At 38.2% G+C, this 24,662-nt stretch overlaps 1 protein-coding gene across 9 annotated transcripts in view; it reads right to left on the reverse strand.

Annotated features, from left to right (window-relative positions):
• The window catches only part of Bicd1 (BICD cargo adaptor 1), a 235,010-nt gene that overhangs the window by 39,978 nt on the left and 170,370 nt on the right, over window positions 1-24,662 (reverse strand). For 8 of the 9 annotated variants that reach the window (XM_078014918.1, XM_005334045.4, XM_021732232.3 and 5 more), the window contains exons 4-6: window positions 19,884-20,309; window positions 5,450-6,544; window positions 1,305-1,456 (exon numbers count right to left, since the gene is read on the reverse strand). In XM_078014918.1, the coding sequence (XP_077871044.1) occupies window positions 1,305-1,456; window positions 5,450-6,544; window positions 19,884-20,309 (1,673 nt within the window). Of the gene's footprint in view, window positions 1-1,304; window positions 1,457-1,974; window positions 3,135-5,449; window positions 6,545-19,883; window positions 20,310-24,662 lie in introns of those variants that run through there. The other variant, XM_078014921.1, reaches the window with a different exon arrangement.

Raw genomic sequence — 24,662 nt, forward strand, 5'->3', positions numbered from 1 at the left:
CCTTAAGGTCAGAGGAGCTGTCACAGGATCCCCAAAGGAAAAGGTATCTCTGTCTCTTGTGTGGTTATTTTGTGCAGCCCAGATCCCCTGGAGTGACCCTGAGTGTTTTTGCCACATGGAACGTGACATCTGTGATTATACTATTATATTAAAAACCATGGAATGGTATAGTTTCAATGGATCAATTATATGGCATGTGAATTATATCACAGTAAAGTTGTTCTCTTTTTTAAAAGAAGATATATAAAAGGCCAATGAGAATATAAAAAGATTCTTTGCATCATTAGTCATTAGGGAAATACAGAATAAAATCACAATAGTGACTTGATTTTTATATGGTGCTGAGGATCGAACCCAGTGCCTCATGCATGCTAGGCAAGCGTTGTACCTCTAAGCCACAACCCCAGCTCCCCCTTTAGTTTTCATGAGATTCCCCACCCACCTTTCTTTTCCTTTTTCCTCTCTAGCTTCCACATATGAGAGAAAACATACAACCCTTCACTTTCTGAGTTTCCAGATTATTCTTCATTAATTATTTCATATTAAAAAAAAAGCATTTCCTCATAACAAAACTGATGTGTGTGTGGTGGGGGAGATAGAAAGTAATACTTGTATAATTAGTTGGGCAAGGTAAAAAAAGTCAGTGATATACACAATTACATTTTAGAAATAATATAAATATAACTTAATTCACAGTGTATTAAAGTGTAAGTATTAGCTGATTTGATGAATATTAGTCTTCATGATGACAGTATCAGTAAGCACCTTAATGTACTTTTATGTACTTTAGTCATAGGACTATATTTCAGCTATTTTAAGAATTATTTTTTCCCTTATGGGAAACTTTTTAAAAAATCTAATATATGGGATAAGGCTGTAGCTTAATGGTAGAGTCTTTGCCTAGCATGTGTGAGGCCCTGGGTTCTTTTCCCAGTATTCCCCATCTCTGGCCAATATCTAATTCTTTTGAGCATATAAGGTATAGAAAAAGATTATTAAATTAATTTTTGGTTATTTGATTTTGAGACAGTGTCTTGCTGTGTTGTCCACACTGGTCTCGAGCTGCTGGGCTCGAGTGAGCCTCCCGTCTTGGCCTCCCAAGTGGCTGGAAAAAATATTTATGTATTAGAATTGTTTGATCCACTGTGTCCAGTAGAGGACTCTGGAAGTGAGCCTTATATTTGTCAGAGTGGAATCTCTGTCCTAGACCACAATCTAATACGCTCAAGATACACAGAGACTCACTGGTGAGTGCTCTAGTCTTTCTGGCGTGGACCACAATTTTAGGAAGAAAACCCAGTTACCTTGTTGCAAACATTGCTCTCAGGGATGAGAAGGTGGCTGCATCTTCTTTCAAAGCCTTCAGTTCATTCCTCAGTTTCGTCATGGTTTCTGTCACCATTGCTTTTTCATTCTCATATTTGTTCTTCAGATTAGCTAGGGCCACCTCAGCTGTCTAAAGCAGAAAAATCACAATGCTCACCCTGTTCATACCAGGCACATCTGTCATACACAGTTATTCATGCTGGGTCTATTAATTCTCTCATAAATGGAAAGTGAAATTGACTTGGTTAGATTTCACATAGCATATGTACATACCTTGGACATAGGAAAGATTTTCTTTAGTGTCAAAATGAGTTGTGAGAGGGCTGGGGATGGAGCTCAGGGGTAGAGTGCTTGAGACACACACACACACACACACACACACACACACACACACACACATGAGGCTCTGGGTTCAGTCCCCAGTACTGCCCAAATAAACAAACAAAACCCCACATAAACCAAAACAACAACAACAAAAAAGCAAAACAAAACCAAAAACCTGGTGTGAATTGATAATGTGGTTAAATTGCCTTAGAAGCCAACCATGAGCCAGTCAGTATCAGGATCTAAGAAATTGGCTGTAGTCCAATAAATACTTCATGTATATTGTTGAAGGTGTAGGAACTTCAGACATGGAGGGAGCCAAAATGAAATCTTACATAAGAAGGATTTTATTAAGGAGTTAGTAAAGGAGTACAGTTTCCAACTGAAATACGTTAGGACTCAACTTTTGTGTTCTCTGTGTTCCCTGTGGGCTTAAAACACAGAATAAAAGGCCATTGTAATTTATAACATGCGTATATGATAAGCTATAAGCCAGTGTTCTTATATGTTTAAGGAAAAGAAATAACAAAGAACCAGTGGGTTATAGTTAAATTATTCATAATCTCCAAGAAAGCAGAAACTCCATAATGTAGAAGAAGTTAAAATATTTGTTTGGGTTTGGGATTATCTGAAGTTTCTAGAACTAGTAGTGTTTCAAACCAAGAACTAGCCTGGCACAGTAGAAAGTATAAACACAATGACTGAATCCAGTGCCTAAAATTGGTGCATCTTTAGGGACATGCACAGCTGATGGCATTGGGAAGTCAAATGGAAGCATGGCACATGGCCCATGGCATGCATTTTGAAGTCAAACTGGAAATGCACTATTTTTACAGACTCTAAACCGCAACTTTTCAGAGTGTGAAAAAATATCCAATACTACTGGAAACCCCATTACTAATGGGATTTCCCAGGGAGACTATCATTATATTTCTGTGCTTGAAATGCACAGTTTCAACTTTCTTACGCAAAGTGTCAACTTTGATAGAAATGGATGAATTCATTTTTAATTAAACTAATATCAGGATGAGGTATTTCATTAGTATTTGATTCCAAATTAGTTTCTTACTGGTTTTTAACTCTGTATTTAAATTCAGATTAAAATGACAAGTTACTCATATAACAATTCTGTGTGTTCTGTAAAGCTAATATTCATTGGAATTTTCAGAAATATTATAAATTCAGAAAACTATCCAGAATAAATTGGCCTGCGGAAAATGTCAGGTTTTTTTTTTCCCCTTCTCTCTTTCTTTTTGAGTACTAGGGATCAAATCCAGGACTCACATGTGCTAGGCAAGTATTCTAACATTGAGCTACATCTCTAAGCAATTGTTTGGTTTCTCAAAAAGTTTACACACATATTCATTTAAAACAGATGATTAAATTTAAGTCATGTGAATGTAGGTGTAAGGAATTTGTAAGCACATAGAGTCACATGGTCAGTTTCTAAGGGGAGAAACAAGGGAGATGACGGGCCGCTGGATCTGAAATAGAAGAAAGAACTCATTTATTATTTGTAAGAATGCCCCCAAAGGCTGTTTTATTTGCAGATTTGTTTCCCACAGACTATGCAAAACTTTTTCAGAATTAGTTTAGACCATCAAAACCCCATTAGTAGATTTGTTGATATCTACATTCACTTTCTTCCCATACTTCAAAGTTAACTTTGTAAAAAAAAAGAAATACTTATTCTCATTCACAGAGACCATCATAAACATTCCCTCAATACATTATCCTGTTTTGTCACTTCTCCCACTGTACCTAATGTTCGTTTGTCTGGAATTATTTCCTCTTCCCCTGGGAAAACAATTTCTTATCCTTTAAGAACAAAAGAAAAAAAACCTCAAGAATTGTTCTGTGAAGTCCTTTCCAACTCCTCTTAAGAAACATTGTTGACTTCCTCTGCCATGTTCCCATAACTTGGATTACAGCACATATAACATCAAACTATAATTATCTGTTGTATTCTGCCATTCCCAGGGGGCTGTGAGTCCTCTTCTGGCAAGCAGAGACCATATATTAGTCTTATTTGAATGTTCACATCTAAAACAGGCTAGTACATAAATGATGCTTCATAACTAAATCATTCCGTCAGAAGACACTGTGCCTCTGAAAAAGAAATCTTAAAGTATAATAAAAGATTCATAGATGGGCTGGGATGTAGCTTGGTGGTAGGGCACTTGCCTAGCATGTGCAAGGCCCTGGATTTGATTCCCAGCACCTCTAAAGAAAAAAAAATTTTCACTGAGAACGCCTACCTCAAAATAAGATGATTTCCTTTTTCCCCTAAACCACGGAATTCTCACTTTAGTCTCAATAATTAACATTTCACAATGTCTAAATATGATGATGTTATCTGTTGATACTTGAAACTATTTATGTGCATAAGCATCTTGATAAGCCCACTATTGTTTTAATGGGCTAGAAATGTGTTTTCATTGGATTTACTGAGCCTATACAGGCTGTGACTCTGATGTAATGCAAATGGTACCACACAGCACTGTGAAAATCAAATTCAGCTAGGCGTGCTTTGTTCTTCTCTAATTTCTATGGCACTGTTTATACCACTATAAAGTGTTCCACATGTTCCAGCCTGTAGTTACAGGCATGTGTTGAATTTGTACTAGATTATTAGTCATTTATTTTTGCAACCCTACTTACTATCTCCTTATCTGCAAAGTCAATGAATACTGGCTCAAAAATTAGTTCTCTCTTGGCTTATCAACCAACCTTATTGTTTCAGTCAAATCTCTTGATATTTTCATTGGTCTAGTTTTCTAGGTTGGTTAATATTCAAACTTTATGTAATAAATTAGAGAAGTTATCTGAAAGACTCAACCAAGAATAACCCCAGGATATTGTGCTCATGGTAAAGATTATATAAGTCTTGTCTAGTGTGATTTTGATCCATGAATTAATCCACCATCTAAACCTAAGTTTCATATATATGGTCACTAATGGAGCTAGAGTTCATTCTCTCTCTCTCTCTGTCTCTCCATAGCTTTTTTATTTTTATTTTATTTATGTTTTTGCAGTGCTGGAAATTGAACCCAGGGCCCCATGCATGGTAGGCAAGCACCCTACCACGGAGCTACATTCCCAGTTCCTCCCTCCTCTCTCTCCCATCGCTACCACCATTTCCTTCTGTATCGTTTGCTTGCTAATGTGGGCTCCAAACTATTTGTTGCTAAAATCTGCCTGCTGCTGTCTTGTTCTTTATCCTAGAGTCCATGACTTGATCATTTATCTAATACTCTTATTTCTCAAAGCCTAGGATTAAAGACAAGACACCCATTTTCCACCTTGCTGCATGCCCTTGAGGAACCTATGTCTCTGAAGTTGAGGTCAGGTTGGTGGCTCTCAGACCTCTTTTATACATGACTGCACCCAGACACCCTTACCACCTGGCTGCCCACCAGGTGTCTGCCTCTCCTGCCGTATCTCCCTAGTTGTCGTAAACTGCCATGCCGGCCTCTTTTGCCACTATCTATGTCCTGCTTCCACACTCACAGGACTGCTGCCGTGTATCTGCAGCTGGGTCTTCTCTTCTGTTGTTACTTTTACCTTCCTCATCTCTTCCTCCACTAGGTGGGCACAACTACTCTCTATTTCATCCATTCACTCACTTAAAAATAACATCACACTCTGACCTGGCACTAGGACGCACTTTGTCTTACTGCTCCACTGACCAGTAATCGGAATCCTTGTCTTGATGGTCCTGGAAACTCAACAACATTCGGGAGGAAATTGGTTAAGAAGGTTTTCAACTAGCATGCTTTCACCAGTGGAAGGAGATTACCTGTTTGTTGGCTTTCAACACTGCCCTCAGCGTGGCGATCTGTTCCCGTTTGGTGCTCAGCAGGGACTTGAGCTTGAGGATCTCTTCCATTAAGGCTTCCTTGTCCTTATCAATCATGGGGGCCAACTCCCGAGCCGCTGCTCTCTGACGAGACAGTTGCAAGGACCGGTCCACTGCTTTCTGCAGATGCTTGATTTGGTCCCGGATTATGGCGTTAAGGTTGTAGATGTTCATTGGCTCTTTGCGGATATCACTTGTATCTAATACCGGAGATGATGGTGGGGCAGTAATAACAGGGGAGATAGTGGGGGTCTTAGTTGGACTTGGTTCTTTACTGGCTTCTGTGTTTTCTTTTGAAACGGGTTCAGATGAGGTCCTTGTTTCTACTGGGGACGACACACCCCGTCTGGCCAATCGTGGAGACAAAAGTCCCCTGGGATCATCAGGCCCTTTCAGGCTGCCACTGCGGGTAACTCTGCTTTGCCTATAGTAGTCCAGCATGACCCTGTTGGGAGTTTCATTATTACACAGACAGACATGGTGGTAAAGCTGGGCTAGCTCCTCACTAAACGTCACCAGCTCATCCTGCGCTGTATTAAGGGTATTGTGATTTTCGTTGGCTATGCTGGTCATCTTTTGCAACTCCTTCTCCATGTGGGCCATCTTCTCGCCACTCTCCTTGGTGTTCTTCTCAAGGCTCGTCACCTGCTCATCATACATTTGGATCTTACTCTCATACTTGGCCTTCTCTTCTGTATAGTTTTCTACAGATTTATTATATTTCTCCTTTAAGGCCTTAATTTCCGCTTTCAAGTCAATCACCTCGGTTACTGCCACTCTGTATTTGCATTCGAGGATCTCTAAGCCGTTGATGTCCACCTCATAGTCATGGGCCTCCTCCCCTGAGTCCCGGCCCTTCTCCCCATCCAGCTCAGACTTGAGCTCCTTGCTGCTCTGCAAGCCCCTCATGGCGTTGACGTGCTCTGTGAGCCGGTGCACCCGCTCATGCTGCTCCGTCAGCGCCCCCTTGGTGTGTTCCAGCTGTGTCTGTGACTCCTGGAGATTGGCCAGAAGAATGGCCTTTTCACGCTCTACCTGCAATGAAAAAGAAAGTCTCTGAGTGCCTTCAATGCAGTGCCACGGAGGAGCTTGGTCCATTCACAGTGGGGCCTGTGCATATTTAAAATAACTGCAGCACAGTCAATGTTCCTGTTATTTCAAATTAAATTGGAGCATCTTTTCTTATTCAGCAGTTCTGGGAAGTCAACCCAAAAGTACATAATTCATAATATGGTATCGATAAAAGTCAAGCCATTTGAATTTTTCATAAAGGAGATAGAAAATCTTCCGAATATTCTATTATGGGCATTATGTACAATCCCAGTGAAAATGGGTTTCAGGAGTGTTTTGTTCTTTTTTCCCTTGAAAATCAAATAGGTTTCCTTGGAAAAGTCTAAACATTATTTGAGTAGTGTACATGATTATAGATAAAACCATTTCCCCAAATCTCTCAATAGAACAAAACCGTTTATAAAATAAAAATTGATCAAAACACAATGTACTGAATGCCAGGTGCAGTGGTGCATGCCTGTAATCCCAGGAGCTCAGGAGACCAAGACAGGAGGATTTTGAAAGCAACTCAGTGAGACCCTGTCTCTAAATAAAACACAAAATAGGGGATGTGGCTCAGTAGTTCAAGTGTCCCTGAATTCAATCCCTGGTACCCTGCACCCCAAAAATTACTGAATGTGCCTCAAATTTATTTTGAGACAAAGTATTATGATAAATGAGGTAATGGGTTTGAAATGGTTCTCAAGCCACGCTCTGCTAGTTCATATTTAACATATATATGTTCTAAGTCTAAAAGGAAAAGTCTAGCATTCTCTTCATGATAGCACCTTCAGAAAACATCACATAGAACATAGTTTCATGTGGGGATGTTCCATATACAGTATTGCTTTCCTCACCCAATTTATTTCTGATGAAATCAACTGGATAGAGAGCAGAAGCCTTGGCTTTTTTTTTTTTTTTCAGTGCTACAGGGGATTGAACCCAAGGTCTCGTATGTTAAGCACACCCAAGCCCCTCCTTTAAATTTTTTTTTATAGTTGTAGATGGACAGAATGCCTTTATTTTATTTATTTTAATGTAGTGTTTAGGATTAAACCCAGTGCCTCATGCATGCTAGGCAAGCACTCTACCACTAAGCTGTAGCACCAGCTCCCAATCTCACTAAATTGCCCAGGCTGGCCTCAAACTTGTGATCCTTCTGCCTCAGTCTCCTGAATAGCTGGGATTATAGGCGTGCACCACCACACCTGCTGTGGTATAAATTTTATATGAATATGAATACATATGTGTATGTATATATTGAATAGAGAGTGATATACACATGCAGCTGCACAGGCTGTGATATTCAAAATTTACATATACATACATGTGTGTATATATATATATATATATATATATATATATATACACTACATATATGTATTGTATATCTATATATCTACACACACACACACACACACACACACTCACACACACACACACACACATATTCCACTCTTTTGCTCCAGACAATTCAGGTGGATCTGACCAAAACATGATTACTGAATTATCACAGATAATTTTTATAGAACTCCAGCATTATATTTTCCTTCAGTTATTAAGAACTGTAGTACCTTAATGTATTTGGGTTTCAAAGAGAGCAGGCACTTAAACTATTTAAGATTCACTGTGCTTAGAATTAATAAATGTAAAACACTTGAAAGCTTTAAAATGACTATACATTTTAGGTGTCATTATTTTAATCTCCATTTGTGAAGAACTTATCCAAGAGAGATTTGCTGAGTTAATGGTAATCATCTATCACTAAAAGAGCCACCTTATTTTTTTCCTATCATCTTCCTCTTCTATATCCCCCTGCCCCCTGCCCTGCCACACACCAGGGAAGTGCTCTATCACCAAGTCACCTCCCTAGTTCTTTCTTTCTTTATTTTTAATTTTGAGACAGGGCCTTGCTATATTGCTGAGACTGGCCTCAAACTTGGGGATCCAGTCTCAGGCTCCCAAGTTGCTGGGAACTGCCCTATTTGCCTTTTAAATAAACATATTTACATGTATTGTGGACCAATAGAGTTTTTGTGAAAGACCAAGAAAAGATCATTGCAATTAACATTAGGATTTCTATAGGAAAAGAAATCAAAGCTGTTCTTAAACTATCAACTTCCATGAATTTAATTTTGTAACAATTTAAAAGGATGAGTTTTCTTGTATGTGAATTTTGAATCAATACATAATTCTGTTTTTAAAATTAAAAATAATAATTGTATATATTTTGGGGACATTATGATACTATGATACATTATGCATTGGAGGATGATTAAATCAGGCTAAATATAAATCATCTCACATAGTTATCCTTTCTTTGTAGTAAAATATTTAAAACCTTCCCAACTCATTCTGAGATCCTAGTATTACTCAGATACCCAAACCAGACAAAGATATTACAGAAACTGAAAAATACATGCTGATTATCAATTAGGAATACAGAACAAAATACTAGCAAACTGAATCCAGTAACATAAAAGGGATTAGATAGCACAATGAAGTGGGATTTTTCCTAGGGATGTAATGTTGATTTAACATCCAAGAATCAATATGAAAAATACACATCATTGTACTGTCATGTGTAACTAATTAAAAAAAGGAAAAAAAGAGAAAAATACACTGTTTGGGGCTGGAGTTGTAGCTCAGTGGTTGAGTGCTTGCCTCTCATGTGTGAGGCACTGGGTTCAATCCTTAGCACTACATACAAAAATAAATAAATAAAACAAAGATATTTTTAAAAATACACTGTTTTAATAGCATATAAAACGACATGATTCCTCAACACATGCAGGAAAAGCATTTGACAAAATTCAATGTGCCTTCTAGGAAAAAAAAGGTCAACAATGTAGGAATAAAAGGAAATTTCCTTACACTGATTGAAGGCATCTATGAAATAACCATAGATAACATCACACTTCTGTAAGTCAGCTTTCCATCGCTGTTGACAAATTATGTGAGAAAATCAACTTGGAGGAGGAAATATTTATTGTGGTTCATGATTTCAGAGGTTTCAGCCCCTGGTTGGCTGGCTCCATTGTTATGGGCCCATAGTAAGGCAGAACATCATGGTAGAGAAGGCGTGGCGGACCAGAGCTGCTTACCTTATGGCAGCAAGAAAGCAAAGGCGCAAGATATACCCTTCCAGAGTACACCTCCAGTGACCTACTTCCTCTAACTAGGCCCCACCCCCTACGTTTCCATCATCTCCTAATAGTCCATTCAATTATGAACCAGTCAATGGACTACTCTTTTTTTTTTTTTTGGTACTGGGGACTGAACTCAAGGACACTTAACCACTAAGCGACATCCCCAGTCCTTTCTACTTTTGGTAAAAAGTTGCTAAGTTGCTTAGGGCTCCCTAAATTGCAGTGGCTGGCTTTGAACTCACAATCCTCCTACCTCAGCCTCCCAAGCCACTAGATTACAGGTGTGAGCCCTACAGGTGTGAGCTCCCGTGTCTGGCTGGACTACTCTATTGATGAGATCAAGGGCCTCATGATTCCAGTCACTTTCCCAAAGCCTCATCTCTGGACATTGATGTATTGGGGACTAGGCTGGGGGACATTCCAGATGCAACTATAATGAAACAATGGTGAAAAAGACTGAATCCTTTCCTGCTAAGATCAGCAACAAGACGTGACTGATTGACTGATTTGCTTCTGCGACTTTTATTCGACATAGTATGAAAGTTCTAGCCAGGGAATGTAGGCAGGAAAATGAAATAAATAAAAAGCGTTTAGATTGGAAAGGAAAAAGCATAATTGTCTTTATTTGCAGATGATATTGTCACAAGCTGTCCGTGGCTTGTGTGTGGACTGTGTTGCGTATCATAGCTTAGTGAGGGGATAAGTCTGGCATAGGGAACTTTCCAACTGCCGAATGCAGGTGAACTCTCCCCCCACTCAAGCTCTGCCAAGATCCCACACAGCACCTGAGCTGCATGTGACCTGCCAAGATGTCAATCCACCTGCTGACTACAAGAAATCATTTAGCAAGACTCTGCCCTTGAAACCTTATCCCTGCCTTTGATGTACCCCCTTAAATAAACCACCAGAGCCATCTTTCCTTTGTCTAATTCCAGCATCTATGTGGACTAGATCTATCAGGGGCTCTGCTTTATGTAAATATATTTCTGATTATTTGTGTTTTGTTCTTCAATAATTAATTTAGACTTTAAGTTTCCAGGTGGCTTACACCCTCCTTGGCAGGAAGAGGAATCCCTCAATGAGACGCCGTCGCCCGTTATGATATGATCTTGTATATAGAAACTCTTAAGAAATCCACTATTTTAATATTTATTTTTTAGTTATAGGTAGACATGATACCTTTCTTTTATTTTTATGTGGTGCTGAGGATCGAACCCAGTGCCTCATGCATGCTAGGCAAGAGCTCTACCTCTGAGCCACAACCTCAGCTTCAAGAAATCCACTTTAAAAAAAAAAAATATTGGAACAAATAAACAAGCATAATAAGTTTGCAGGATACAAGATCAATGTACAAACCTCTATTATATTTCTACATGCTAGCAATGAAAAAATCAAACCTTAAATTAATAAAATAATTGCATTCACAACACTATGAAAAAGAATAAAATATTTAGGTAAAGTTTAACAAAAGAATGCTAAATGTATACTCTGAAAACCATAAAGCATTGTTGAAGGAAATTAAAGAGGACCTAAAGCCAGGGGTGGTAATGCATATCTGTAATTCCAGTGACAAGGGTAGGATGGGGGTGGGATGGGGGTTCAAAACCAGCCTCAGCAACTTAGCAAGGCCCTGAGTAAGTTAGTCTTAAAATGAAAAATAAAAAGGGCTGTGGATTTAGCTCAGTGGTAAAGCACCCCTGGGCTCAATCTCTAAAAACAAAAAGAAAAAAAATCAAACAAGAAGATAAGTAATACCCTTTATTCATGGGCCAAAAGACTTAATATTAAGAGACAATATTCCCCAATTGAACTCCATGTGCAATGCAAAACCTATCAAAACCTCAGCTGAATTCTTCACAGAAACTGACAAGCTGATCATAAAATCCACATGAAAATGCAAAGGCCACTGAATAGGTAAAAATGATCTTGAAAATAGTTTTTAGAAAAGGACAAAGAAGGTTGGGGATGGTGGTGCACAAATGTAATTCCAGCTACTCAGGAGGCTGAGGCAGGAGGATCAAGAGTCTGAGGCCAGCCTGGGCAACTTAGCAAGACTTTGTCTCAAAATTTAAAAAAGGATGGGGCATATAGCTTCAGTGGTGCAGTGTTCCTGGGTTTAATCCCCAGTACCACAAAAAGAAAAGAAAAAAAAAGTAAATTGCAAAGCTTGCGACAACGCAATAAAAAGGTAGTGTGATACTAACATAAAAGTGAATATGTAGATCAATGGAAGATAAATAGACTCGTATCTGGAATAAACTGATTTATCAGTTTATTTATCATATCTGATAAACTGAGGTGTCAAGACAACTCAGTAAGGAAAGAAAAGACCAGTTTTTCAATAGATGTTGCCTGGATAAATGAAGGAAACGTGTCCATCTACAACTAAAAAATCACACATATATTTTTTAAATAAATTTAAAAAATATATTTATTTAAAAAAATTTTGTGCATCACAGAACACTTCCAAGGTGAAAAGACAATCCAAAGTATAGAAAAAAATGTTTGAAAATCCTATATCTGATAATAAATTTGCATCCAGGATATATTAAAAGAAAACTCCTACAACTAAATAATAAAAAGAAATCACTCAATTAAAAAATGGGCAAAGGAAGTTAATAGATAAAAAAATTTACATATGACCAAGAAACACATGAAAAAATTCACAACATCATTAGTCCTCAAAGAAATGCAAATTAAGGGGCCTGAGGTTGTAGCTCAGTGGTTGAGTGCTTGCCTACCATGTGTGAGGCACTGGGTTTTGTTCTCAGTACCACATAAAAATAAATAAAATAAAGGTCCATTGACAAAAAAAAAAAAAAAGGAAATGCAAATCAAAACCTTGATGAAATGGCACTTCACATCTTCTAGGATGGCTACAATTAAAAGGGCAGATAGCAACAAGTGCTGGCAAGGAGGTGGAGGAATCAAAGCCCTCATAAGGGTTTATAAAATGGGGCAGCCACTTAGAAAAATAGTCTGGCAGCTCCTTGGAAGGTGGAACAGAGTTACCATGTCACTGAAATTTCTAGAACTTGATCCAATAGAATTAGAACATATGTGCACCCCAAAGCTTATAGGTGAATGTTCACAGCAGCATAATTTATTCATAACAACTCAAAACTGGAAACATCTCAAATGTTCATCAACTAATAAATGACAAATAAAATGTGATATACCTATGCCATGGAATATTATTGGCAATAAAAAAGAATAAAGTTCTGTTACAGGTTACAACATGGATGAAGCTTGAAAAATGTTAATGCTAAGAAGCCGGTCACAAAAGACAATATATTATATGATTCCGTTTATAGGAAATGTTCACAATAGACAAATCTATAGAGACAAGAAGTTCAAAGATTAACGGCTGCCTAGGGCTGGGGATTTCTGGGAAAATGTAGAGTGACTGTTAATAAATACATGGTTTCTTCTTTTTCTTTTTCTTTTTGGTACTATGGATTAAACCCAGGGGTACTTTACCATTGAGCTACTCCCCAGCTCTTTTTATTTTTTATCTTGAGACTAGGTCTTGCTAAATTGCTGAGGTTGGCCTTGAACTTGTGATCCTCCTGCCTCAGCCTCCTGGGTCACTGGGATTACTAGTCTGCACCACCACACTCAGCCCATGGTTTCTTTTTGGTGTGATGAAAATGTTCTAGAATTGACTGTGGTTGCTCAATGATGGTTGCTCAACTTGGTGAATAAACTAACAACCACTTTAAACAGATGGATTCTATGTTTTGTGAATGGTATCTCCATAAGCCCTGTTCTACAACAAACACAAAACCGAACAGCAACAACAAAAACTACTCAGAGGCTTTCCCTGGTTGTGATTATTAGATGCTCTTCTTATGTTTACTGATATGTAATAGAAAAAGTAAGGCTTGTGGGAAATGTGCTTCCCTATGAAGTTTATACAAACTCTAAAGTAGTTTAATCACTTAAGTGCTCAACTTGTACTAGGAAAGTGTCTCTTAGGTTTTAAGAACTAGGAACTGACCAAACGTGTTCTAATTAACTTCATCCCATACATAGGGAGTAAGCTCTTGCTAAGCAGAGAAAATATTTAACTGATTGTGTGGGGCAGCTCCACTTGCTAGATTTATGACCTTGAACAAATGATGCAACATACAGTGCCCTCGTCCCATCCCCATCTGTACAACAGGGATGACATGATCTTCCCCCTATGGTGGTTATAAGCACCAGCCAAATAAGCAAATAAAAACTGAGCTTTTATTGGACATATTGAAAGCTATTATTATAACTTATGATCATTATAGAAAATATTAAAACTGCCTTTAACAGAATAGACCCAAATTTTACATCTATGAGGTTCAACAAAATGTACTAACTTCAGTTTTATAGAAACAGTTGTTTTCTCATACTACATGTAAAATTATCCAACATGTACTAAGAAATAAATCAATTCATTTAAAAAAACTGAACCTGTTTTCCTGCTCAGACTCCATGTGGATGTAAAGTTAAACAGTGTTTTTTTTTTTTGTTTTTGGTTTTTTTTTCCAATTAAAGGCATAAATTTCAGCACAAGCACAGAGGACTCCTGAAATAGATGAAGTAATTTAGTTAGTTTTTCCAGATAGGATCTACTTATTTTCTTTCTAATAAAACTAATTAAGGTCCTGGTCTGTCACTGGAAAATGTCAATTATAATCTGTTTGAAAGAGCAAGGTCCTTAGGGTAGCAAGAAGCCAAAATAATTTATCTAGTAATACCCTCAGATTTTCTTCTAGTGAATAAGGGATGATGCTAATTGAGCTGTTCACTATAGAGGCCTATTGTCAAGCTTACAGGGACCCCTAGATGAACAAAACATGTTTTCCTACTGTATTATTCTTATTTTTTTTTGCAGTGCTGGGGATTGAACTTGGCCTCACACATGCTAGACAAGTAAGAGCTGCACCATCAAGCTAAACTCCTGTCTCATATATATGTGCTGGGGATTGAACCCAGGGCCTTGCACATGTGAGGCAAGCACCTCTACCAACTGAGCTATATCCCCAGCCCTCTCTTATATTTTTTGTGCATGTGTTTCTGTGTGAAATGAAAGCTTGATTAACTAAATTTAAATTTTTAAATATTCCTGTACTTTATTCCATAATCTTAGAAGACATAGAGCAGTAAAATATTCACACCAATTTGCTCTGGGAAGAAAAGCACCCCCTAATTTCAATCAAGGCTTATCACCACCTACCCTTTCCGATAATTTTATGGTTTCTGTATTCACTGTTTATATAAAATGGTAGTGGAGACCTTGGCACCTCAAAACTGATGGATAGTTCCCAGTACAGTAATAATAACTTACAGTTTTATGAATGACACATAGTTTCATAGTTACCATCCCGTTTGTTCTTCACAATTCTACAAAAGAGGCCTGGCATTTTTACAAGGGCTTTAAAGTACAACTGTGCAGGTTGTACACAGTGCAATTCTAGAAGGAGGCAATATTTAAACTGTAGTCCCTGTAGATTTTTACTACTTATTATCATTTCCCAGCAGATGGCAGTGTAACCTCTTAAAGAAGGAGAGCAGGTTTTGTGTTTTCTTTTTTCCTAATTCTAACAAAAGGCATGGTAAGAGACCAGTGCTTTGCTAATGTGTTGCCTTCCCTCTTTGTGAAGGAGCTTCAGAGAAAGCAACTACCCAGCATTCCTGACATTCAAGGCAGAAAGATGCACAGGTCCCCTCCCCCCCAACCAGGTTAAGTAAACACCTACAAATGAGATAACATAATTTATGTGTATAGATGGAGACTTGTAAGACAAGAAAAGGCCAACAGGGAATGGCCTATGTATGCTGTCTTTAAAGAGGTTCTTTTTTTTTTTTTTTTTACAAAAATTTAATTTTAATTGACAAATAAAAGATTGTACATACTTTCCATGTATAACAGAATGTTGTGAAATGTGGATACATTGCGAAATGGCTAAATTTTGAGCTAATTAACATATTTGTATATTGCATCCCATACTTATCATTTGCAAAAAAAATCTACTCTCTTGGTAATTTTTAAGAATAAAATGCATTGTTATCAATTATAGCCACCACATTGTACGGCAGACCAATTGAACTTATTCCTCCTATCCATCAAAAGAGCTCTTAATCACAAGGAAGATAGTCTGAAAAGCTGCATATCACCTCATTTAAGGTGTTATATCCCAGCCTGTGCCCCTCGACATGATCAGTAGTAACTAAGCATAGGTGTTAGATTTGACGGCACACAGACTTCACTCAGATGAAATGTTTTTATTCTTGCCAAAAGAAATCCTAAGAGACAAGGGGACTATGAAAATACCAACTGTCCCATCCCAAGTGTGCTGAGGCATACAAAATTGCTTAACGGTGCAGCCCCAGTTTCACCTACGTTGGCTACAATTTCAATGTCCAAAAAGCTTGAAATAGAAGTTCTATATAACTTGTTTGGTGGCAATATAATGACAGCCCTAAACTCCTGTGGAGCAGCAAAACTGCACCCGACCAATCGAAGGCCCTTTCATATAAAAAATGTCCTGATTTTTTTCTCTTCATATGAATACTTGCATGCTTTACTACACAAATTTTAATACTAGCATTTAACATTTTACATTTAGCATTAATTTTTAACATTAGTATTAATTTTTTCCCACATTTTTATTGGTGCATTATAGATGGACTTAATGGTGGGATTTATTGTTACATATTTGTACATTAACATTAATATTTTAACGTTAATGTTATGTGATTGTTGGGTGCCACATGTGGCCACGCTGGGGATGACACAATATACACATGACCTATGCTGCATGTTACCTTTCTATAGTCTGAAAATTGAATTTCAAAACACATGTGGCCTCAAGTATTTTAGGTAGCAATACTTAAGTGCATTTTATTGGAGTCCCTTCAGAACGCCTGGAACAGTACAACTCACAGTATGTTTCATGGCCCATCAGAACTGCTGTTGATCAGAATTGACATATTATTTTCAAGCTTCACATCAAATAATAATTTTATAATTTATTTATATGAATGAAACCCCAAAGAGTGCATAGCGAAGGAAAAACAATCAGATTATTAAGAAATCATTTATGAGAAGATACACTCTGTTGCCCTTGTACCAAAAATGTTGAATGAAAAATATTCCTAAAACAGTTGATATGGTTTTGAAAAAAAGGCGGGGCATAGTAGCACATGCCTGTAATCCCAGCTACCCAGGAGGCTGAGGCAGGAGGACTGCAAAGCCAACCTGGGCAATTTAACAAAAACCTGTCTCAAAATTTAAAGGGACTGAGAATGTAACTCAGTGCTAAAGCACCCCTGTTACCATCCATATATGGCATCCCTGATACCATATGCTAATTATGAGAGGATAAATGGTTACTTAGAAAAAAAAAATTGAGAGGTTAGTGTTGCTGGTGTGAGACTAACACATGGTTATCACATGACTAAAGCTGCAAAGTCCTTCCTGTGCTGAGCCTGGTTTTCATTACTCAATTTGGAGCCAACTTTGTGATCCAAGGCCCTCCTGGGCCCCTGCACATCTTTATGAACTGTCCATGTTAACTGAGTGCTGATGAAAGACTTGAAGGCACACAGCTCTCTGGGATAAGGAAGGAGGATGTATCCTGCAGAATTTTTCTCACCCTCATGTTTTGCAACACGAACATCCCTTTTCATATCAGGAGACTTAACTCTCATTTTCCACTCAGTTGCACGTACCAGTCTTGTACCAGGTGACAATTCTTGAGCTGATAGTCCAAAAACAACAGTTAATGCTAGTAGCAAGAATAAGAATACTTAAATAATAAATCAAGGTGCTTCAAAAACTAAAGGCACTATGGAGTTGAAATAATAATAGTTCCAATAACTATTTACTGTGCACTGGGTTCTGTTCTAAGCAATCTACACATATTAACTAGCTCATACACCTTCACAACAATCGAATGAGGAAGTCTTTCGACTCCCTATTTAATGGAAAAGTAAAATGTTGTAGCTCCAAGAACAAATCCCATCTAGCAGCTGAGGGCACTTGAAATGTGTGGGGCATTTTTGGTTATCACATGACTAAAGAGATATACTTGGCACTTTAATAGGCTGGGCCAGAGAGGCTAAACCTCCTTAACTTGGGAGACAGTCTCAGATAGTGAGGAACTGTCCCAAATGCATATGTCACTCTGCTGAGACTTACTTGTTCTTTTTCTCTATCACTCATGAGAAGATAAACTACTCATCTTTTTTGGACTTTATATTTCCCAATTCAGATTACATTTAAGGTCAAGTGTGAAAACAGCTCTAAGCTTTAACCCAATAAATGACTTGGTTAAAAACTACTGAGCTGTCCTATGCCTTGAAGCCCCACTTCCTCTTATCTTCTCCCCCCCTCCCCGCCCCCCACCTCCCCCCCCCAGCAAAATAAAATGAAGAAACAAAAAGCCTCAACTCACAATGGCTTTTTATTCCAAAGCCATCAACATGATACTTTCAGAAAATATACTAATCGTAGGTGCTATTTAATTTGGGGCACACATTTTTATGAAAATAGGTATCGTGTACAACTTTTTCAAGAAGAGACATGTTTTCTATTTCTACCAACCTACTTGTATTAGTATAAACTAAGAAAAAGATATGGAAAAATATTACCCATAAAGAACTGGATTTTGTGTCAGGAGAAATGCTATATAAAACTGGTTTTCTTCCAGTGGTCATGGTCTCTTATCTTAACTCAAATTAAATATTGCAAAAACAAACTGTCTTTTAGCAGCCACAGCATGGGGTGGTAAAGTGAAGGGCATGCAGTATTAAAAATAAACCTATTAACAAATTAATTTTATTGGCTCTCTAGTCTTTATTTCTGCTAGTTTCATTGTTCATTTCTTTGGAAGAAGAAAATTTGAAGCTCTGTTTGCTGTACAATAAGTGATTGCTAGAGTCTTTTCTTTTTGTAATTTTAATTAATTAATTTATTTGTTCTAATTTGTTATACATGACAGCAGAATGCATTTCAATTCAAATATACAAATGGAGATCAAGTTTTCATTTTTCTGTTTGTACGACTGCACGAATCTTTACAGTCTCAATTTATCAGCTATACATGATGAACCTTGGAGGCATGAGACTGAAGATTAGTCCCAAATTTAACCACCTAACAAGCCAGATTCCTGGCTCAGTAGATCAATATGGGCCCAGCAATTTAAAATAAACCCCCAGGCTATGGCGGTACCCTCCTTCTACAGACATTTCCAATGGCATTGAATTAAGATTAGGGGGCAGGGCTCTAAAACTAAGAAAGTCCCATCATAGTGAGATAAGATAAAGGCTCTGACTCTTCTGGATACATATAATTTGAAGATGTTAAAAAATTAAGGTTTAGCTTACATTGGAATATCTAGAATCCTTTGGTTTCAGATTTATACCTGTTCTGTGTTTTTAATCATATAGTATCCTAGCCAATTTGTGTACATAAAGTCCTTGTTGTTTTTTTATAGCTTAAAGTACTCCTGGGAAATGTCACCATTAATCTGGAAACTAGATATACAGTTACTTGTGATAAAAAACTGCAATTTCTTCTGTTCCACTTGTGTATAAAGCTCTTAGATTCTCTGTTAGTCAGAAATGTTAGTAAGAATCTGTTTTTTTTCTCAGAAAAAAAAAAAACAAAGAAATTCATTTGAGTGCCACATGATGTAGAGTTACACACATGAACATAGGAAAGTTATGTCCGATTCATTCTACTGGCTTTCCTATTCCCATCTACCCGCCCTTCCCCCTAATCCAGTGAATCTCCACTCCCCCATCTCATCCTTCCACATATCAGAGAGAACATTAGGCCTTTGGTTTTCTGGAATTGGTTGACTTCACTTAGCATGATAGTCTCCTGTTCAAACCATTTACCGGCAAAAATGCCATAATTTCATTCTTCTTTATAGCTTAGTAATATTCCATTGCGTAGATGTACCACATTAAGAACTTCATTCCTTAAAGTGATACAAATAAGAGATTTCTTTTCAACATCCCTTCTGTCGTCTCCTTCTAAAAGACTGTGCTTTCAATCTCTACCTGAAGAAGCAACGTCTTTAAAAATCAGCCTGGAACTAAAACACCAGAATCAGAAATCCCACCGCACACCACCTGCCATCTACCACGGTGCCGTGGACCCTTCTCTCAGCCCCAGGCAAAGTTCTCACCTGCATAAGCTGCTGCTTCAGCTTCTGAATCTCGGAGATGTTGAGCTCACTGAACAGGTCCGAGACCGGGTGCAGGGACTCCCCCTTCCTCAGGGTGGGCGCCCGGTAGTCCCCGTTGAGTTTCACCAGCGGCCCGTGGAGGTGCCCGTTCATCTTGTCGTCGTTGTTGGGCTCGCCCCCGTCCTCGGCGAACTTGAGGCCGTCGACCGAGAGGCTGATGTGGTTGTCGCCCAGGGTGATGTACTGGGAGAGCTCCTTGCGCAGGCTGTTCTTCTGCTCCCTCTCGTTCTTCAGCGTCTCGAGCGCCTCCTCCAGCTGGTGCTCGGCGATCTCCTTCAGCCGCAGGGCGTCCTCCAGCTGGCTGTTGAGCAGCACCGTCTCCTCCTCAAACCGCTTGATCTCATGCTTCAGGCCCTCGTACTCCACCTGCATCAGACAGGACAAGGAAGATTCATAGAACTAAAAGTTGGGTCTTACAAAACTGCCATCAGGCGCTCCAGTGAGCTTGATCACTCAAAAAGATGACAGCATTCGTCCTCAAAATGAACCATGTACACATGATTTTTTTTTTTTTTCCAGATGCTAGGGATTGAATCCAGGGCCTTATCCATGTTAGGGAGGCACCCTACCCCTGAGCTATACCCCCAGCCTGAAATAAATCATAAAAAGCAACAGTATTTCCTTAAGATAACAGAGGATGATTTCCTTAGAAATTATATATGCAATGAACACACACACACACACATATATAATTATATATAATTAGCATCTAATAGCAATGATGACCTTGTCGCTTTTTCTAATTTATTTTGGTAACAGAAATCTATATAAGTCTATGATTTAATTCTTAGCAGGATGAAAAAGTTTTCTACTGTTCTAGGATTTCTTTTATAGGATCCAATCGTCCAAAGAGGAAATTGTTTGCCTCATAAATCAGAATTTTTTTTTTTTGCTAATAATTTATCCAAATACAATCCATGGAAAGATTTTTATCATCATCACTGTTACTTTTAAAAATGTCATTATTTATAAATAGGAAACTTTTATACCCAGGGATAAATTAAGTTAAAAGAATACAATAAAAAAAATCTCAATAAGATATGTTTGAGATTAAGATGACAGAGCAAAGAAAGTTTATATAGGCTTAAGGATCAAATCTGAAAGAACGCCTGTTATTCCAGCAGTTCAGGAGGCTGAGGCAGGAGGATCACAGGTTCAAAGCCAGCCTCAGCAAATTAGTAGGGCCCTAAGCAACTTAGTGAGACCCTGACTCTAAATAAAATATGAAAAAGGGCTGGGGATGTGGCTCGGTGGTTAAGTACCCCTGGGTTCAATCCTGGTACAAAAAAAAAAAAGAAAGAAAAAAGAAAAAAAATCTGAAAGAAAAGGGGCAAGTTATCCAATAACAAAACATATCTATAGTGTTATCAATATAATATTCTTTTGAGTTGTAATCAAGTGGGAGCCTGCTCAGACGACTTCCTGGCCATGAAAACCCACAGGTGACAGAGGTCTCTCTTCTGAGCTGCTGGGCCTTCCCTGGGACTGTTTCCTTGGCACTTGTCACATGTCACCATTCTATAAACATTTTACTTCTACAACTACCTTGAAATCTGCCTGGAGAAAGGATTTTTTATTCACTAAGGTGTCCCTCATAGTGCTTCAATGTTCCCTCACAGTGTTTAAAACAAAATTCTGCTCTTCAATAAGCATTTGCTGAATAACCGTGAGTGAAAAAATAAACTAGAAAAACAAAGACATCCTGCTATTGAATGCTCAAATAAACTGTTTGGCTTTATATTTAATTTTGGTATTTATTAGTTTGAACTTAAATTTTAAAAATGATTTTAAGAATTGCAATCTGTATTTGGGGTAAAAATGGGAGTTCATAACCCACTTGATTCTAATGCATGAAATATGATATGTCAAGAGCTTTGTAATGTTTTGAACAACTAATAAAAAAAAGAGAGAGAGAGAGATCATAAACCATTACTTTTCATGTATTTTTATTCCCCTCACATAATCTTGGTGTGATCGCTTATCTTGCAAATGTTAGAATATGGGTTTGGTGGGGATGCAGGTTTGGCTGATGTAGCAGAGACCTACAGGAGACTATCTCAGTGGAGATGAAAGTTTTCCTCTCATGTAACAGTATGGAGGCAGACTGTCAAGACCAGTGGGGAATCTCTGCTCCAGGAGGTTACCAGGAACCAGGCTCCTCCTCTCTTGCTGCCCTGACTTGTACTTGGTCCATGAGCCAAGCTGGCTTGCCATCTTGATCCTGTGCCTGGCAGTGGGCTGAAGTAAGTAAGGGGCACACCCTCTGCCTTTCCAGAAACATCCCATCGTTCCCATATTGCTTTTTCTCATATTCTATTGGCCAGTACTGATCCTATGATACACTTTAATGCAAGGGAGCTGGAAGCATGTAGCTTTTACTCTGTGCAGCCTTGGGCCCAGTTAAAACTGGGAAATACAATGGGGAGAAATGAAAACCAAAATTCGTTGTTACAGAAGGTCATTGGAGTACTGTGGGGCATGGTCTGTAAAGACACGTGTATAAAAGAAGTTTCCAGGAATACTAGATACATATGTGAATAAGCATAGTGGTATTTCATTAAAGAATGTGTTTGCCATATTATACAGCATATAATAAACTCTGTAAGGCACATGAATAAAAGATGTTTTCAAGAATGCTATTTGTATATATGAATAAGGAGAGTGTTATTTCAATAAAAAGAATGTGTTTACCACAGTGTGGTACCTGGAATACATTATGTAAAAACACCCTATAAAAGACATTTCTAAAGAAAAAAAAGGTAATTAGAATTTCAACATGTCAGTGATAGAATTACTCAGAAGAGTCAATCAAGGAGGTATATGTCTATTATTTATAATGATAATTATAGAATGCTAATTGTTCTACCCTAAATATATCTTTGAATAAATATAAGGAAACATAACAAATCAATTCATGGCATACTACCAATAATTGTCCTCTAAAGAAAATTTCTGTGTTTCATATTAACTACATTACTTAGGATTGTGGACACTTGATGGGAGAATAAATTGCCTGATGGGGAAAATGCATAAATGAGCATTTAAATAGCATATAACAGCCATGATGACGTGCAAATAAAATATACTTGTGTGTGTGTGTGTTTGTGTGTGTGTGTGTGTGTGTGTGTGTGTGTGTGTGTGTGTGTGTATGTGGTGCTGGCCTGTGTGCATACAAGTTAAATGCTCTACTACTGGGCTATACCCGTCACTGAAATATACTTTTCAAAATTCCAAGGAGTTGTTACCTAGCCTAAAGCATCTGTTAATTTGACAGTCCCTAGCCACCAGCCATACTCCCGAATTAATGTGTTCCATGGGAAGGTTAAGAAAGGAACACCTGTTTTCTCAGTCTTTCAGCAAGTATTTGTGAATAGATGCTTAAAGAGGGAGTAAGACAGGCTATTTAGATATTATTTAGAAAATAATAAATAGCTAATAGAAAAACAAAACTTCAGAAGGGAAAAATCCCTGGAACCAAGCATCTTACAATGGCAGTAGCTTTGCTGCTGGAGAAACCTGCAGCCAGGCTGGGGTACACAGCGTGGGGGGAGGATCAGTACAAAGTAAGTTTCAGATTGATTTTGTGATTGAATGCCAGTTGTCTTTTCACAAAAACCTGTGGCATTTGTACACAAAATAATATGCTCAATTCATTAATTAGAGTATTTATGATGCTAATGGCTTTAAATAAAAGCCAATAGTAGGGGAAAACTCACAGCATTTCCTTATCTGGGACAGACTTGGAGCTACCTTGTATCCATGTGTCAGGGAATAAGCCCAAACAGCTTGTACAGAAAATGATTTTGAATTGGTTCAACATTTAATTGGGGAAATTATCATCTGACATCTAGAAAGTAAAATTGAAGAGATGTATATATTTTCCTCAAAACTCCCGAGTTTCCCTGTTTTGATTCCTGGTAGAAGGGTCTGGGTAAATGGTAAACAGTGATCAGCCACATTGATAAAATGAATTCCCTTAGAAACAGCTTCTAGGTTAATGAACACAGGCAGGGTACCTTGGCAGTCTCCCAAGGACCCCTAATCCTGGCTCTAATTAACCCCTGAGATGAATCAGCCCACCACACAGGACCACAGGGAGGCTGTCTGCTCCTGTTCCTGTCTGAGCAGAGAAAAGGGAGGAAGGAAAGGCAATTTAAATATTTGTACTTCAAGCAAAGTTCTCTTCATTCTTCATCAGTGACAAAAACCAAAACTACACCAAAAACAAACAAAAGAACCCCAAAGTCCCCACCCACTCGCGCACACACACAGACACACACACACACACACACACACAAAATCCTCCTCATTTTAAGAAGTATTTTTTGAGGGTTCTGGGGATTGAACCAGGACCTTGCACATGCTAGATAAACGCTCTACCACTGAGCTGTATCCCCAGCTCTTTTTAAAAATTTTATTGTGAAACCAGGTTTCACTAAATTATTAAGGCTGGCTTTCAACTTTTAATCCTCCTGCCTCAGCCTTCCAAGTAGCTGGGATTTTAGGTATGCACCACCATACCCAGCTGAGAAGCATATTTAAAAAAATTCCTCTAAGTATTAATTTCTGCACTGCAAGCTCATTTACCCCAGCCAAAATAAGACCTGAGATGCCTGTGTTAGGCAGTAGATAGTAATGAGCAGCAGAATGCAAACCAATAGCATGGCATGGTCATGAGTTTTCTTTACTTTTTTTTTTTTTTGTTACCAGAGATTGAAT

This window comes from Ictidomys tridecemlineatus, chromosome 6 (genome assembly GCF_052094955.1).
Source record: "Ictidomys tridecemlineatus isolate mIctTri1 chromosome 6, mIctTri1.hap1, whole genome shotgun sequence".
In the NCBI taxonomy this organism is placed as follows: domain Eukaryota; kingdom Metazoa; phylum Chordata; class Mammalia; order Rodentia; family Sciuridae; genus Ictidomys; species Ictidomys tridecemlineatus.